Here is a 17,421-nt window from a genome sequence, read left to right as displayed (position 1 = left end):
ATAAAGCCCGGCTGCTCACTGGAAGGAAGGATACTAGAGACAAAGTTGAAGTACTTTGGCAACATCATGAGGAGACAGCAAAGCCTAGAGAAGACAATTATGCTGGGGAAAGTTGAAGGCAAAAGGAAGAGGGGCCGACCAAGGGCAAGATGGATGGATGGCATCCTTGAAGTGACTGGACTGACCTTGAAGGAGCTGGGGGTGGTGACAGCCGACAGGGAGCTCTGGCGTGGGCTGGTCCATGAGGTCACGGTTGGAGACGACTGAACGAATGAACAACAATTACCTTACTTGTAATGTGCTCTTTCCAAATATTGTGAACCAACCAGTTACTGTAGATCATATGGCAAATTACATTTGTACACGGCAGAGAAGCCTGCGTGAGTCATACTTCTCTGCATCACCCTCATCTTATATATTGTAAATGAAGACCACATGACTATACAGGATGTAGAACAGATGTTAAGATGAAGCTCAGGCATCTTAATCATTTGAAGCTGTATCCAGGCCCGTAGCCAGGATTTTGTTTCGGGGGGGGGGGGTCGGGGGGCTGAGGTTTGGGGGGGAGGGGGCTGAGTCTGAGTGAAAGAGGGTCTAGCCTAGCAAACCTTATGTATCATTACCCCAATACCCCCATGCATATGGGATATATTGAGTATAGTGATCAGATCATGATATGAATAAACATAACAGTTTAAATAATGCACCAGTAAGGCCACCATGAGAATTTCGGGGGGGGGGGGGGCTGAAGCCCCTCAAGCCCCCCGCCCCTTCGGCTACATGCCTGGCTGTATCCATTTGAAGCTGTAATGTTTTTAGCAAGTCTTTCTGGTTTACAATATAAGAAATAGTTACTTATTGTTTCCTTTCATGTCTTTATTTTTTATTTTTGTAGACCATCCTACCATGCAATAAAATGAAATAATGAAACAAACAATTTAAAAACATAATTTCTTCTAGCATTTTTCCACTGGAAATTCCACAGGGAAAATGTGCATGTTTTCTTTTTCTCTGTAGTAATGCATCATAATTCAGTTAGGCCTGCAGGGTGATCTAAGGATAAGACTTAAGTTATGGTCCTCCCGTGAAGATGGAACTAAGCCAGCATATTGGAAACTTGTAAGTCAGTGGTTCTCAACCTGTGGGTCCCCAGGTGTTTTGGCCTACAACTCCCAGATATCCCAACCAGTTTACCAGCTGTAAGTTGAAGGCCAAAGCATCTGGGTACTCACAGGTTGAGAACCACTGTTGTAAGCAAATCTATTGTGAGCCAAATTTGTATTTGTGAGTACAGGCTTATTCCATCCTGTGTGTATTTAATGGCTTACTGATTAACTTTATTCATATGACTATCCAGGGTACTGAGAGAAAAACAAGTTACCCAAGCCCTTTCCATTACAGCCAAAAGTTCTTCCACCAAAGCCAAACGTTTTTTCTGCCTTTTCACAAGTCAAGGGAGTTTGGTGACACAGAGCATGGTTTGCAAGCAAAAGTTCAGTTTTCAACTTACTTGTCCTGTTTAAGGGGATTTCATAATGACAATTCCTCTTGATGTATTCCTAGTCCAAAAAACCTTCAATAAAAACCATTTTTAAAAAGAAAGAAAATCCCTCCAGTATTGAGAAAGTGGATGGGCAGAATGCCTTGTCTCTTCCTGTATGGCTAGGGTTCATGAAATAAGCTATATGCAGTGTGGGCAACTTATGGACCTCTGTGTGTTGTGCTGGGTTGTAACTCCCAACACATTCATTGTTGGCTGTGTAGGATGGGACTGATGAGAGCTGTAACCCAACAACATATAGAGGCCAGAAGCTGCCCATCCAAAACTTTGCTAAAACAAGATAAAAAGCAATGAAAGGCTATTCAGTGGACCTTCTGTGCCTTGTGGGAAAAGTAACATTTAAACCTTTGGTTGTGATCACCTAAAGTTAGATCCTAAAGAGAACTGACAGAGGTTCTCTTATTGATAAGCAAGCAATGAAACGGTGACCTATAGGCCCGTCGCAAACTCTGTTCCTGCGGGAGAAAACCTTGCTAGCATGTCCCTGACGTCACGAGACTCCGCCTCTCGCCCCGCCCCTTTCTCCGCCCCTTTCTCTTTGCCAGCGTGGTTTTTCCTTTGCTAGGGCAGCATTGCCCGCATTTTCTCTCAGTTGGCAGAATTCAACTGAGAGAAAATGCGGGCAATGCTGCCCTAGCAAAGGAAAAACCACGCTGGCAAAGAGAAAGGGGCGGAGAAAGGGGCGGGGAGAGAGGCGCAGGCTCATGACGTCAGGGACTTGCTAGCAAGGTTTTCTCCTGCAGGAACCTAGTTTGCGACGGCTCTGACTCAAGACTGCGAGATAGGGTGGGAAGATTCTTCCCTTGTATTTAAGTTTGTGACATGATAGGGCTTAAGTACAGAAAATAAAAATTCATTCCATCCTGAAAACTAGTGCAAACCTTTCCAAACTGTGTTGCGACACATTAGTGTGTCGGCTGCAGTGTGTGTGATGCATGAACATAATAAGAAACCTTTGAGTCTATGTAAAAGAGGCAATAAATCATATTGTTTTAAAAAGTAAATGAAAGATTTTCATGAGATATGTTGTGTCCCTATACATTTTATTATAATAATATTTGTGTTTGGGGCTTATTTAATTTCCGGTTTGAATTAATGTGTCTTGAAATGATCCATACATAAAACTGGTGTGTCACCAACATGAAATGTTTGGAAAGCTCTGCCCTAGTGTGTCCTAGTACAGATGAGTCATTTGCCTTCAGAACTGAGACCACATGCTCTGGCACAGGTCCATTCCCACAAGCAGAAGAGGCAAAAGGAAAAAAAATAAACCCAAAGAGGTAATGCTGACAGACCTTTTTAGACACATGGGTATGCCATGACTCTGATCTAATGGAGTGTTTCTTTCCCCATGGACTGGACTTCAGTTTTTTCTCCATTATTGTCTATAAAGCCAAACTTAACAGATTTCTGAGTACTAGTCCTTGCATATTGTTTCTTTCAAAGCAAGGACACTCTTCAAGATCAGCACAGGGGGCGCATTTCATGAGCTGCTGGTTTGCCACATCTATGGTTTTCCAAACTGTCTTGCATCATGCCACTCTCTTGCTCTAATTCCGAGTGCAGTTCTGACTCAAGCTTCACTGTTTCCTGTCTCAGTAGAAAATCTGTGGTTTCACCTTCAGAACGGTGCATTTCATCCAGTGGGTAACTGTTCACAACCTCCCCCTTTTCCTTCTCCAGGGGACAGAGAAAACACAAAGGAAAGCCTTTGCACCATGGATGCGATAGACATCGTTGCAGAACTAGAGGCAGCTCGTATCCTTGTGCAAAGCCCTTCTGTCTCTGTGGCAGGAAATTCTCTCCAGCCTCCTCTTTGCATGAGGATGAGTGGTTGAGCAGTCCACGTTCCTGCAGGGTGCCTTCAAAATAATGACAGACCAGCTTAGAATAGCCATACTCTGTGGAACACAGGATTTTGAACCGTTATTTTAAAATGTATTGCATTCACATACTTTATATAAAGGCATCTTGTAGCACCTTTGAGACTGAAGGTATGAAGCTGATAGCATAAGCATTCATGGATTAAGTCAACTTTCTCAGATGCATGGAGTAAAGCACCCAGCAATTCCTTTGTAAGCAGACTGTACGTGTGAATAATAGCCATATAAATGCAAAACTAGTGGGTACGTTCTCCAGATACTCTTTTTCCAAAAGAGTATTACAATCCTAACTATTGTCACTGCTAATCAATTCAAACTGAAACAATTTCTATCATAGTGACTGTCCCAAATGTGTCTCAATCACTCTATGATATCCAATATTAATGTGACAACAATAATAAATGTTACACGTTGAGGTCTATCATATATTGATTATTCTGACTTGATGTTGAAATGTAATTAATAATATTAATGACAGTAATAAGACCACCACCACCAAAGGTCCACTGCAGATACTCAAGGGGAGCTGTGGGGGCAGCCTCTTGCTACATCTTTACCTGAGACTGTGTTCTCTAAGAAGAAGGAAAGGAACCCAGTTATAAAGGTAGGGTCCATCAGCAGAGAAAGGAGAAAGAGATCCACAGGGATGCAACCTGTGAAGAAAACATACCGGTTGTCTTTAAAATGTCATTATATGATCCATCATATATAACATGCCCTTTAGTAAATCAGGACAGCAAATAAGCAGCAACACTAAAAAAAAAAAACAAAAAAAAAAACCCAGGGGAATTCCAGACAATAATCAATCAGGGCCTGCTAACAAAGGATTCCTCCAGGCAGGAAGCAGGCAGGCTTTGAAGCTGCAAGTCCATTAAATGCTAATCAAGCTGGCCAATTGCAACAAGAGTTTTTTCTCCCACCCTGGACATTCCACAGGTATATAAACCCCACTTGCCTAGTCTCCAACAAACCTCACAATCTCTGAGGATACCTGCCATAGATTTGGGCAAAATGTCAGGATAGAATGCTTCTGGGACATGGTCATACAGCCCAGAAAACTCACAGCAACCCAGAAATTCAACAGAACTTCAGAGAAAATATATTTCTGCAAAATACTAGTACTATTCATAAAGCCTGTGTGTACTTGGTTTATCACACACTAATCTGTATGATAGGGACTAATCCATTAGAAATACTGAATATATGGCTTCCTGCATGTATTTATCTTTAAAAAGTACATCTTCCCATTGCGAATGACCAGAACATTTTACTGTTTAAGAAGAGGTGTCACATTAAAATGTCAAATAATAGAAACAGAAGAAACAATATCACAGATAGGAATCAGGGTTAATAATGAAAACAAAGCACTTACACTAACCGATCAGAAGAATCCAAGAAATAAATCACACTGTGGCTATTCAAACAGCTGCCACTTATATGATGAAAGATACAAAACTTAAGGTAAAAGGCTTGCAAAATATAAAGGATTATTCAACGTTGCCCAGCAGTTGCCTTACAGAGGGATTTCCAAAACTATGCATGAATGAAAAGAGACTATTCTTGACATTCATAGATGTCATTTGATGTAGAGGCAAGTGCTGTGTCTGCACATCCTAATAACTAGAGCTGTTTGTCCTACATCCTCAACCCTGTGCACGCAGAGTTCCCATTCTCAGCACCTGTGCGCAGTGACCCTGGTGCAGCAAAGAGCCACCTTGGAACCAGCAGTCCCATGAACATGGTGAAGCCCACAATGAAGATGTTCCTGCCAGAGTCAATGTCTGTGTATTGGAAATAGGAGATGCCGGTGCCCACAGCCACACTGTATGTCACGCAGAGCACTCCTCCTGAGGTTAGGAAGGAAAAACAAAGTAAAAAAGAGCCTCAGCAGTTAAAGTGGTGTCAAACTGCATTAATTCTACAGTCTGGTTGCACCCCAAGACATTCAGGAAATTCACTCATACAGTGGGCCTTGGTATCCATCAGAGTTTGGTTTCAGGACTCACCATGGATATCAAACTTCATAGATAATCAGATTCCACTCTATACAACAGCAAAATGAAATGATGCCCTTTATATTAAATGGCAAAATCAAAATTTACTTTGGAAATTTTTAGAATTTTTTTTCAAGCCATGATGGTTGAATCCACGAAAGGTGGATTTTGTGGATATGATGATCTGACTGTGTTCAGAGGGCAGTTGAGTGATTAGGCCAGGCAGGAAGATATTTCATAACTGCTCATAGCTTGTTCTTCGAATTATACACAAACATCTCTCCCACATATATTATAAAACAATTTGTAGATGTACCAGCAGAGATGTGGATAAGAAAGGAAGAGAAAGAAGTATTTATTACCATGAATTCCCAGAGGAATAGTGGTCAGCAGTCCCATGAGCCTGGGAGACAGGCCCAAGAGCACACACGCCAATGCAGCAAGCCACACTGAGCGAGATGAAGTAGTCTGAATAAGGGAAATGGGGTGTGAGATGTTGCCCTGGCAAAACACAGCACTACCTGTCCAAGATAATCTTTAGTTCCCACATGTATGTTCACTGCTCAAGGTTCCCTGCTTTGCGCACAGTGTGAAAAAGAGGTTGCTAATAGAGAGTGAGAAAAATGAAAAATAAACAAAACATACAGATACAGGATGGACATTCGTCTGGAGAGGAAAAAAAAATCTCAGTATAATTTATTTCCTTTAGGAAATCTTTCATTTTGGACATAATGAAGATGATATTGGTCTGTCAATGGTAACAATCTGCTTCACTTTCACCTTCCCTTGAAAAGACAATTCATGTTACTATTGCAACTTATAAGCAAGTAAGGTCCAGAAAGCTTTTCTGTAATATTATTCCTTCTAGTGAGTCAAATTTGGGGCATCGCCGTCTGTGTTTCACCATAAAATTTCATGAACAATTGCTCAATACAAGCCTTGGCTAGTTACCGCATATACTCAGGTATAAGCCGACCCTAATGTAAGTCAAGGCACCTAATTTTACCACAAAAACTGGGTCAACATATTGACTCGAGTACAAGCCAAGGGTGGGAAATGCAGCAGCTACTGGTACATTTAAAAATAAAAATAGATATCAATAAAATCACATTGAGGCATCAGTAGGTTAAATGTTTCTGAATATTTACATAAAACTGTAATTTAAAATAAGAGTGTCCAAATCTAATTAAACCATTATTCTAATCTTCTTCAATATAAATGTGCTTATATATCCTTCCAATTATAATAAAGAGAGTAACATAATAAATGTAATAATAACAACAGGAATAGAGTAAAATAATGTAAATGAAATAATAATAAATAGAGTAAAATAATAAATGTAATAATAATAATAGCAGCAGCAGCAGCAGCAGCAGCAGCAGCAACAACAACAACAACAACAACAACAACAACAACAACAGAGTATAGTACAATAATAAATAACCTTGACTCATGTATAAGCCGAGGGGGGCCTTTTCAGCCTAAAAAAAAAGCTTATACCCAAGTATATATAGTATGTCCTCAGCAGCACCACCTGTAACTTCCTCTCCATGTGTAACAAACATGAAAACTTCAGTTTTTATCAAATTGCTAAAAAAAATAAGGATGAAAAATGAACTTGCACATCTTTACTATTAAAAATCACATCTTTAATATAGCATGCACAAAACAAAACAGAAAAAGCAGAAAGCAAGTTAAATATTACTCTATCCCTCCATCAAAACCCACAAATAAAAAAATTAAAAGTTGACTTTCTGCTCTCCAAACCAAAACAGACAAATAACATTCACTTTCTTATATCTATTTAAGAGGTATTTAAACTTCTACCTAAAATCATACAAAAAACTAATAGTAAAAACCCCACAGGTGTTATCTTTCTTCTTTATTTTTTTTTAAAGTTACCAGTTGTTTACAAAGTTGTCCAAATAATTCTCTGTGTGGGTGGGGGTTGGACTGAGTGGTCCTTCTGGTTTCTTCCAATTCTCTGGTTTTATTATTGTCTCTAAACAAAGTTGATAGTTTATCCATTTCTGCCATTTAAAATATCTTTCAAATCCAATCTTCTTTTGTGGATTCCTCCATATTTTTTCCATATCTGAGCATTGCTGCCAAAATCCTATAATGTAGCACTTTATAGATCAATTCCTTGATCTGGTTTTAACTGCATTCTATTTTTTAAAATATCTTGAATCAGCAACTGAATCTGCTTCCAATAATGCTACACACATCCACCACATATGATAAAAAGCTTCTTCTTGAATTTTGCATTTCCAACATGTTCACTTTTATAGCATCCCAATGAAGCTGCTTCCAGTCAGAGTAGTAAGTAGCAGGCAGAGAATAGATTATTTGTTTTTGCTCCCTAAAGCTGCTAGAGAGATTCTGGAAGTTATACTGCAAAATGTAACTTTCTTGAGCTTTGTTATTAAAATAGACAAATCACCTGACGGGCTTTCTAAAAGGCAGCTTCGTGCATTAATGATGGACAGCAAAGGTGAAGGTAATGCCTAAAGCTGGAGATGATAGCCTAATTTTCCTTTGTGAAGCACTACCTACTGGTTCCCCTGAGAAATCTCTCTCAGCATCTACTTGTGCCTCCACAAAAGAAAATGCCCAGGGCCCAACCTAATTCCTTACCTTGGTCAGACGGGCAGCACAAGTATTGGACATGCTGGATCCAGTTCCAGAAACACTCCCAAGTACAGCAGACAGAAGACTGCCAACCCCTTCTGCACAGAGTCCTCTGTTACATGCATGTTGTGGTGGGACTGGAAGCCTTAGGGCTTTACTGCATAGCAAATAGCAACCAACAGAGTTCACACTTGCAATGATACCCATGGCAACACCAATGCCCGCTGCACGGGTGCTAAGTGTTGGCCAGCCCTGCTCTCCTAAAAAAGAAAAAGATGAACAGTAAAATAGGAGGACTGAACTTGTTGAGGATGCATGATATTTCTATGTAGCTACATATATACTCAACACACTTGCACACACTATAGGTTGAGTAACCCTTATCTGAAATGATTGGGAATGGAAGTGTTTTGGTTTTTTTCAGATTTTGAATATCTCGATGTACCTATACACATGTATACGATGAGATATCTTGTAGATGGTACCCAAATTCTAATACAACATTTTTATGTGTCATGTATACTTTATATACCTGAAAGTAATTTTACAAAATATTTGTAATAACTTTGTGCATGAAACAAGGTTTGCATACATTGAACTATAAGAAAGTAAAGCTATGACTATCTCATTCATTCAGTGTTTTGGAAATCCGGAGCAGGCATGTTCAACCTGTATTTGTAATTTTATATCGCAGTTTTAACATTGTGACATTTTATGTTTCTGGTGATTTTTGTGTTTTTGTTTTTTGACTGAATAAAATATACATGCCTGGATAAGGAATCTTGATCCATGGGGACTGCAAGGTGCTGTTGGTGAAGGTCAGGTGGTGTGCGGAAAGATGTAGCATCTCCCATGATGTTGGAACAGATCTCAGAATCCCATAGACAAACCAGATCCCCAAGAATGGCAGCAGTATCTATGGGAAAGCAAAGTGAACATGAGAAGAGCCCCACTGTTTGTCCCTGGATCCATCCTTATAATGCAGCAATGGGGACCACCTAAAATTGTTGGATTCTAATGCACATCAACATACTATCCACCATCAATAGTGAGGCATGATCTGCAGGACCAGCTCACCCCACAAAAACACATTGTCTAGTAAAATGCTGGCACACATTGTCTACGACAATGGTGGACTCAGAGATAGTAAAAATAAGAAGAATGTGTCCTATCTAAGTAGGTGGTCAGGTTGTTACAGCATAATTGGATTGCTGTACACAAGGAATCTGGGATTGTTAATCCACACCCAAGGTTGTCCCAATTTTACTTTGGAGAGTGAAGAGGCACAATGGGGTTGACACATCTAAAAAGGCATAGTACAATAAAACTACAACATATAGACTTCTGAGAGAGAAGCTAATATGTGAATTTAGCTACTATTACATATATATAAATTTTTAGCTAGACTAATCATGCTCTTAACTTCACAGAAGCATCATTGCTAAGATTCCCTTGTGTAAGGAAATGAACAGCCACTGAACCAGTTTGTGGTATACAGGTATGTCTTGGAGCCCCATATAATAGGAGCAATACCCTTCTAACCCTATGGGTCAAGTGCAAAAGTAATTCACCTCTAAATTAGGATAACACCACAATATCCCTCCCAACTCAGTCTTTAGAGAAAAGGTGAGCAAAATGCAGTCACCCAGATATTTCTGGACTGCAGTTGCCACCATGCCTCTCTGTTGGCTATGCTAATAATGGTGGTGGTGGTGGTGGTGGTGGTGGTGGTGGAGAGTTATAGTCCTATAATATTTGCATGGTCCCACTTTCCCTGACCTTTTACTGAAGGGTCACAATCTTCTTTCATCTTAAATTCTTGGAAACCATTTTCTAAAGGCACAATGGCAGTGTTAGTTTAAAGTGCTTGCTGTTGGTAATTAATCTTTCTGTAATGTATGTCAGCCTTTTATAATGCAACCCCCCTCCCCTATAAAACTTGATATCATTGGGAAGGACCAAGGACATTTGGGGAAGCCCAAAGAACCAGTTGCTTGAGTTTTGTCTGCTTAAAAAAAGATGTGAAGAGAACAGAGCAGAGACTGACAAAGTAGTAGTTCATATATTCATACCGAAAACATATGCAGGGCTGGGACTCTCAATCTTACAGAGAACCCTCTTGCTGGGGTCCATTGGCAGAGGGGCAAATGGCAGGAAGCCAGGTGCTGGGATAGTAAAACACTCAGCAACACAAGCCTAAAAAGAATGGAGAGTAATTGATGTTCAGTAACATGCTGCCATTTGTGCAGAGCACAAATACACACATGCCACAAGCTGTATCTGTGGAATAACAACTCTAATTTGTCTCTTGACATAACTTGGGGATAAGATTTGTGCAGCCCTCCAGATGTTGATCCACAAATAAGGGGAGGAAACCTCAAGTTCTAAACACTCGATGTTATTTTTTGTGGGATCCTTACATTGATTTTAACAGAAATCTAGGCATTTAAAAAATGAGTAATTCATATTTTGTGTCAGAATACTCAGATACTTGAATTTAAATTTCACCACTAATATACCTAACCTGTTTCAGAGCCTTCCAGAGTTCATGAAATGTAATGGCTATAATTTACTAACCAAACAGAGCTGCCTCCCCTCTTAAGACTGCATCTAGCTGAATGATACCGAAACAGTGTATGCTGGTGCTAAGTTTTTGCTTGTTTTTTCAAGACCACTATTGAGGAACATACAGCAAGGCAACTCCCCAGTTCTCTGAGCAGAGAAGAGCAGCAGGTCTGTATGCTGAAAGTCCAATGATAGAAAGGCTCGGCGCCAGAACCATAGGTCCACAACGATGAACAATCCACCCACAAGCACCTGACAGCCCCAGCACCACCTGAACCAGGGCCGAGACCAGCACAGCACCAGAGATCTGAAGGGGGAAAAAGAGAGAACGGGATTCAAATGATATGCCTTGTTATCTGTCTTATGAGTGTTGGTCCCACCTTCTTTGCTTCAGGGGGAAGATGGATTGAGAGGCCTATGGGGACAAAGCTGGTGGGAAAGCTATGGGTAGATTGGCAGTGATTCATAACATAGGAAAGAGAGGAGTCTGGAAATTTACTGATTTCTTTGCAGAGCCTGATCCACTAACACTGAGGCAAATGGTGCAGGCATCAGATACTGGGAGTCCACAGTTACCCCCAGCCAACAGCTCTTCCCAAGTTCTCACTATTTCCTTCTGTGGGAGGACAGAGCTACATGGTCTGTCTTGAACCTTCTAAATTGCTCTTTGGAAAATGAAGGACTGTACATTTGTCAGCTGTCAGACCAGTTTGCTTTATATTTGAGATGGTCAGATACAATTAAACATCTCAAGCTCACCCCCATTTCCTTAGTGTTATACAGGGATGAGCAAATGCAGTGGAAACAAGGCATATGAACCCACTTGGGGGCGGCAACATTACTTTTCCCCCAATTAAAAAAAAATACAATTATTTGTAGCGTAAATTTTAACTGGGACAGAAATGAGAGGGACAGAAAGAGAGGATAAGAGCATTTGCAAGTGAGGGAGAGGGTTAAAACAAAACTTTCCAAACATTTCATGTTGGTAATATACTTTTTAGATATGCATCATTTTGCGACATAGTAATTAAGTTTTAGTAGGTTAAACCAACCCTTTGTAAGAGACATCAACACATACATACATTGTAATCACAAAATGTATGGGGGACACAGCATTTCTCATGAAAAGCTTTCATTTATATTTTTAAATATATATGATTTATTGCTTCTTTCTCAAAGACTCTGAGGTTTCTTATTATGTTCATGCGACTCACCTACACACTGCAACTGACACACTAATGTGTCACGGCACACAGTTTGGAAAGCTCTGGGTTAGAAGGAAGAGATAAGAGTGTACAGTAGACAGTAGATGCCTTCATCTTCTTAAATGAGAGCAACAGGACACATAGAATCATAGAATCAAAGAGTTGGAAGACACCTCATGGTCCAACCCTCTGCCAAGAAGCAGGAATATTCTCACATGACATCAACAGTGCCTTCAGTACTAATATCAAGCCAGTATCTTGATATTTTGAAGGTGGGTTTCCTTGATACTTTGAAGGTGTTTTGAAGGTGATTTTCCTGCTTCTTGCCAGTGGGTTGGACTTGATGGCCTACGAGGTCTCCTCCAACTCAGTGATTCTATGATTCTATGATCTCATGTTCAAATGCCTCTTGATATCTGCCTACCCACAATTTCCAAACCAGCCTCTTAGGCTGAGTTAATAGTCCAAAGTTACCAACCTCACAGAATAACCAATGCCAGTTTCCTGTGTTTTCACAATGCAGTCCAATGCAGATCTCAGTAGCCTCAGTGCCTAGAAGGGAGGGAAGCAGAGATGTATGTCAGTTTGATAAACAATGAAATAAAGAAGGCAATGAGGAGTATCTTGGGATTCATGGAAATGCTAAATAGAATACTAATGCCATGAAAAAAATGACTTGCCGGACTTAGAATAGAATGCTGATGCACAAGATGGGTTTTGAAAGGCTGACCAAAAGCTTAGGCCAATTTATTATTTATTTATCATTTATTTACTTCACATGTATACTGCTTTTCTCACCCCAGCAGGGGACTCAAAGAGGTTTCCAACATAATTATGGCAAAATGTAATGCCTTATATACAGAAACCTAACATAACGATAATAACTTAACATTAAAACATGGAATTAAAAATATATCAATATAAACATTAAAATCACACAACACAGCAATCATAGTCCAGGCCGTTTCAAATATCATGTCTAGTGCACATAATTCCTGATAATTCCTTATACTGCTTATTGCCCAAAGGCTTGTACTTTTCTTCTGAAGGCCAGGAGGGAGGGTGCTGACGGCAAACCCCTTGAGAGGAGTACATTTTTTCCAATCAAAATGTAGAATAGAGATTTAGATATGGCAAAGCATAGTGAAAGCTGTGGCAATAATGGATAGTGATTTTTTTCTGTTCAGTGTAATAATATAATATGTAGTATTCCAATGAAACCACAGCAGACATAGGGTAAATCCCTGCCCCACATACAATATGAATGATACATGGCAAAATGGACTTATAGTGGCTTCAGTAACATGGGTGTCATTTAAAACCATAGTAGTATGGATTAATCATTGGCTACACACCATAATAGTAAAATCAAACTTTCAAAATCATACTGCCCCCCAGCAGTATTTCTGACTTGCTTATAAGCTCTTTGAAAAGCATGTGGTTGGCCAGTTATGCTCCTCAAGTCTATTCATGTGCAGCCAAATAGCAACCACTGATGGATAGTTTCCATGGTGTGATATAAACCTCTGTTGGATGCACCACAGAGGGAAAGGTGTTGTTGGGAACCCTGCTATCCTTCACTCTTGTAGTGTCCTCTGCTCAAAAAATGTGGAGGATGGCTGGGTGCTATAATCCATAACTCACTGTTTCCTTTTGATTGGAGGCTGGGAACCACATGTTGAATCAATGCCATGGCAGGGATAAGGAACTCAAAGGATGGAGCCTGAATGAGTGGCAATCTGCAGAGATGACAAAGAGAGGAACATACATCAAGAACCCTTAAGGGAGAAAACTGTTAGTCCAGGACCAGAGAGAACTAAACACCTTTAAAAGTAAGCAGTCAATCCCTGCTCTAGTTATGCTTCAACAAATATTTGACCAACATAAAGAATAACAGTTTACCTGTCTTAACGTATTCTCCCCTATGAACCATCAAGGATGCTAAGATCTTCTGGAGAGGCCCTGCTCTCGGTCCCACCACCTTTGCAAGCGTGTCTGGTGGGAACAAGACATGGCTTTCTCTGTGGTGGCCCCTTGACTATGGAACTCTCTCCCGAGCGAGATCAGATCTGCCCCCTTCCTCTTGTCCTTCAGGAGGCTAGTGAAATCCTGGCTACGGAACAAAGCATTCCCAGAATAATGGCTGACACTGGCTACAGACCAAAGTGAGCGACCACATATGCAGACTGAATTGAACATGATTTTATTTTGGCAATTTGGCTTATATGTATTTTACCTATATGTATTTTAATCTTGTTTTGTTGTATGATGTTTTAATTTGTATTAGTAGCATTAAATCTTTGCTGTAAGCCGGTCTGAGTCCCTCTACGGAGGTGAGAAGATCGGAATATAAAAGGTTTAAATAAAATAAAAATAAATAAACTAGGCAAAGCTTTAAGATTCTAAGAGAAGGTGTGCAGAAGACACTTACCTGGAACCTAATCCACATTGCAAGGCTGTAGCAATGCCACAGGCAAAGAGGTTGCGTGCAAGCAATTCATCCCAACTTGGAATGCCATTCATTTTCTCACGTGGTAAGTTGGTGATAAAGAGAAAGTATATGATACAGAGGAAAGACACCTGGACCAAGAGATGCTAGGGATGCAAAACACAGGCTGGGGTTAACTATGTACAGTACCTGGATCCTTATATAGAAGTGACACACTTAGGCTTGGTGATACCTCTCAGTCTACTTCCAACACCATTATCTAAACAGGGTAAGACCTATAGTTAGGCAGAGTGAAGCATATGCCTCATGCAGCGGGGGTGGGGGGGTGGCTAATAGTTATTTTTTAAAACTGCAAGATAGGAAGGAGATGCCCATGGATTTTTCTGCTTCAGTAATAAAATAATGTGCATGGCTTTAGGTACTATATACTCTGACAGCTCAGCAGTATGATTTGGGTTGACCCCTCAGCCTGAGATTGGGGTTCTGCCTTTGCTGGCTCTCCTTCTCAACCAGGATTGCAGACCCACAGAACAACTCCTACTTGTTCCATGCAATGGAACACCCCTTTTGTTCTGTAATACTCAATGGCAAGTAGTACTAATACTACTTGTATTTCAGGACTGATACTAAGCAGCCAACATTCTGTAGCCTCTCGCACGTATACATTATCCATATCTCACCACCAAAAACTCTTCTTTTACCTGTTCATTGCTGCCTTCCTGTAAGGATGCGATTCTTTTAAAGTGCTGTGTTATGTATTGTCCATAAACCCAACTCACCTGCAAAGCCAACAAGCAACTCAAAGGCCATGAAGGCATCTTGGGATCTGCATAACCTTGGGGAAGGATGCTTTGAGAAGACCTGCTAGTTTTGTTCATGTTTTCAGTTGCTTCCCTTCCCTTTGTGCTCTTCTCCTGTGCAAAACGCAGCCTAACAACAGATTTTCTTTCCAGCTCCTCCTCTTCCTTTCTTTATAACCTTCACTGGCCATGTGTCTCTAAACTTCCACCTTTGGCCCTTCCAGCCATAACTCCTCTTGGGCCATAACTCCTCTTTCAGTTAGAAATTAACTTGGCATGTCCAGTAAGAAACTCTCCTGGATGGAAAAGGCAAGGTTGAGCTGGTATGAGCCAGAACAGGCTCCATGAGCAGCACAAAGCCCAGAAATGATGTTTTTTTGAACTATAGCTTCCAGGATTCTCCAGTGACCATGGCCAATGATCCTTGGAGTTACAGTTTAGTGGGAGCACCAATAGTCTTTGGCAGAGAAGGCTAAAGACCTTGTAAAATTGCAATCTTCATTATTCCATAACATTGAGTCATGGCAGTTACAGTGATGTCAAACTACATTTATTCTAGATTCTAGATCAAGGGTTCCCAAACTAGGGGCTGTGGGCCAAATGTGGCACTCCAAGGTCGCCCTAAGTCTGGAACATCTTGAAGGCACACAACAACAATCCTCATTAACTTGAGTATCTCATCAGCCAAAAAGCAGGCCTACACTTTCCATTGAATCACTGGTAAGTTTATATTAGATAAAATTGTTCTTCATTTTAAATACAGTATTGTTCTTTCAGGGGTTTTGTTTTTTTTTTTTTTTTTTTTTTGCACAACAAATAAGATATAGATTGTACTCAACACTTTTCCCCAGCCCTGGCCCTATAGTCTGCTTTTTGGACAAGTCCATGCCCAGCCTCTCTAATTCTGATCATGCCCATCATATTCCTGCTATTGATTAATTCATTGTTGGGGTTTGTTTCTGATATATTTTAATGATGTTTTTATACCCTGCTGTTTTGAATTGTTTGATTAGATTGTGATATGTTTGTTTTTAACTGTGTTTTAGTTGATAAACTCTATTGTTTGCTCTGTGCTTGGTCCTGCATGTAAGCTGCCCTGAATCCCTTCAGGGAGATGGTGATCGGGTATACAAATATAATAACTGATGATGATTATATGTGCAGTGTGCATAGGATTTTGGTTTTTTCCCTTCAAACTATAGTACGCCCGTCAACAGTCTGAGGGACTGTGAACTGGGCCTGTTTGAAAAGTTTTGAGAACCCGTTATAGATGAATCCATAGCGAAAAATCCAACAGCACCATACAAAAGGCACTTTTTCTCACTCTCTTCCATTCCAAGATTGGAACCATTGCCTGGGCTTCGTAATGCAGGACACATTGGCTCCTTCCTGCATCGTAATTTTGGCACAATTTCCCTAAGCAGAAGAAGGAAAGGTTACTAATAATGCTTTGTTCCTTGTATGATTAACTCTATGCAGAACATGTGTTTTCCAAACACTTTGTAGACTTGTAGCTATGAAGACTCAGCAGGACATCCTTACCATTCCATCCCAGGAGGTGGTAGTGGTAGAGAAGAATGAATGTAACTTCAATTGTTAATAAAGACAAGAGCAGAGAGTATATCAATTTGATAAGAGATACACAAGGTTTGGGGGACAGAAATAGTTGAATATCCCTGTTGAACAACAATCTCAAGCTATTTTCCTCATATAAAATGCACATCAGATATGGACAGGAGCTTTTTTGTTGAGTTCCAGGGTCAGAGAAGCAAATTGCAAAAACAGAAACAGAGTCTGCCTCAGGGAAGCGTGCTTGCTCCATCAATGTTTAACATTTAAATAAATGATCTGCCACTGCCAGAAGGGACAGAGAGTGACATCTATGCTGATAATCACACTACCATCGCTCTGGTACCACGAGATGCAGAGCCAATGTAAAGAAATGAGGCTATAAGGTGGAGTCCATGACATGCGAGTGTAGAGAAGAGTAAACCAAAGACCACTTACTACAATGCAGTCTGAGCTCTGCCAGATGCACAATGGAAGACCTTCTTACAGCAACATCTGAGACACCAGCAACATAAGTGGCCAGCTTCTGGTCAAAGGAAATTTAGCATAATGCCAAGTTTTTAACTTTGTAGGGTTTTTTAATATATATTATAACTATTCTAAATTTGCTTCAGATACAACAAATAAAGGTATGCACATTATAGCAGGAGGCCATAATTGTTCTATGCAATAAAATAGGTGAGCTGAAAAGTTACTATTAGGTGTAAACATCAAGTATTTGTTTCAATGTGGCTTTAAAATTAAGATTAAACTGAAGAACATCT

General features: G+C 40.2%; 1 protein-coding gene across 1 annotated transcript; it reads right to left on the bottom strand.

The window, feature by feature from the left end:
• Positions 1-2,332: 2,332 nt before the first annotated feature.
• On the bottom strand, positions 2,333-17,187 carry SLC23A3 (solute carrier family 23 member 3). The gene is made up of 12 exons (XM_060773319.2): positions 15,068-17,187; positions 14,271-14,434; positions 13,484-13,578; positions 12,318-12,391; positions 10,760-10,941; positions 10,142-10,265; positions 8,838-8,985; positions 8,076-8,329; positions 5,801-5,906; positions 5,124-5,291; positions 4,002-4,097; positions 2,333-3,423 (listed from the first exon to the last, which is right to left on the bottom strand). The coding sequence occupies exons 1-12, from the start codon at positions 15,164-15,166 to the stop codon at positions 3,026-3,028; spliced, it is 1,908 nt and encodes a 635-aa protein (XP_060629302.2). The 5' UTR covers positions 15,167-17,187; the 3' UTR covers positions 2,333-3,025.
• Between the last annotated feature and the right edge of the window lie 234 nt (positions 17,188-17,421).

This window comes from Anolis sagrei, chromosome 1, assembly GCF_037176765.1.
Source record: "Anolis sagrei isolate rAnoSag1 chromosome 1, rAnoSag1.mat, whole genome shotgun sequence".
In the NCBI taxonomy this organism is placed as follows: domain Eukaryota; kingdom Metazoa; phylum Chordata; class Lepidosauria; order Squamata; family Dactyloidae; genus Anolis; species Anolis sagrei.
This window is presented reverse-complemented; position numbering and strand designations above follow the sequence as displayed.

Excerpts from the sequence above, each read along its gene's own strand:
- SLC23A3 (XM_060773319.2), bottom strand. The coding sequence starts at position 15,166 with ATGAACAAAACTAGCAGGTCTTCTCAAAGCATCCTTCCCCAAGGTTAT. Across the intron at positions 14,435-15,067 it reads GTTGCTTGTTGGCTTTGCAG|CATCTCTTGGTCCAGGTGTC; the intron begins GTGAGTTGGGTT and ends TTGCATCCCTAG. Across the intron at positions 10,942-12,317 it reads GGCATTGGTTATTCTGTGAG|ATCTCTGGTGCTGTGCTGGT; the intron begins GTTGGTAACTTT and ends TTCCCCCTTCAG.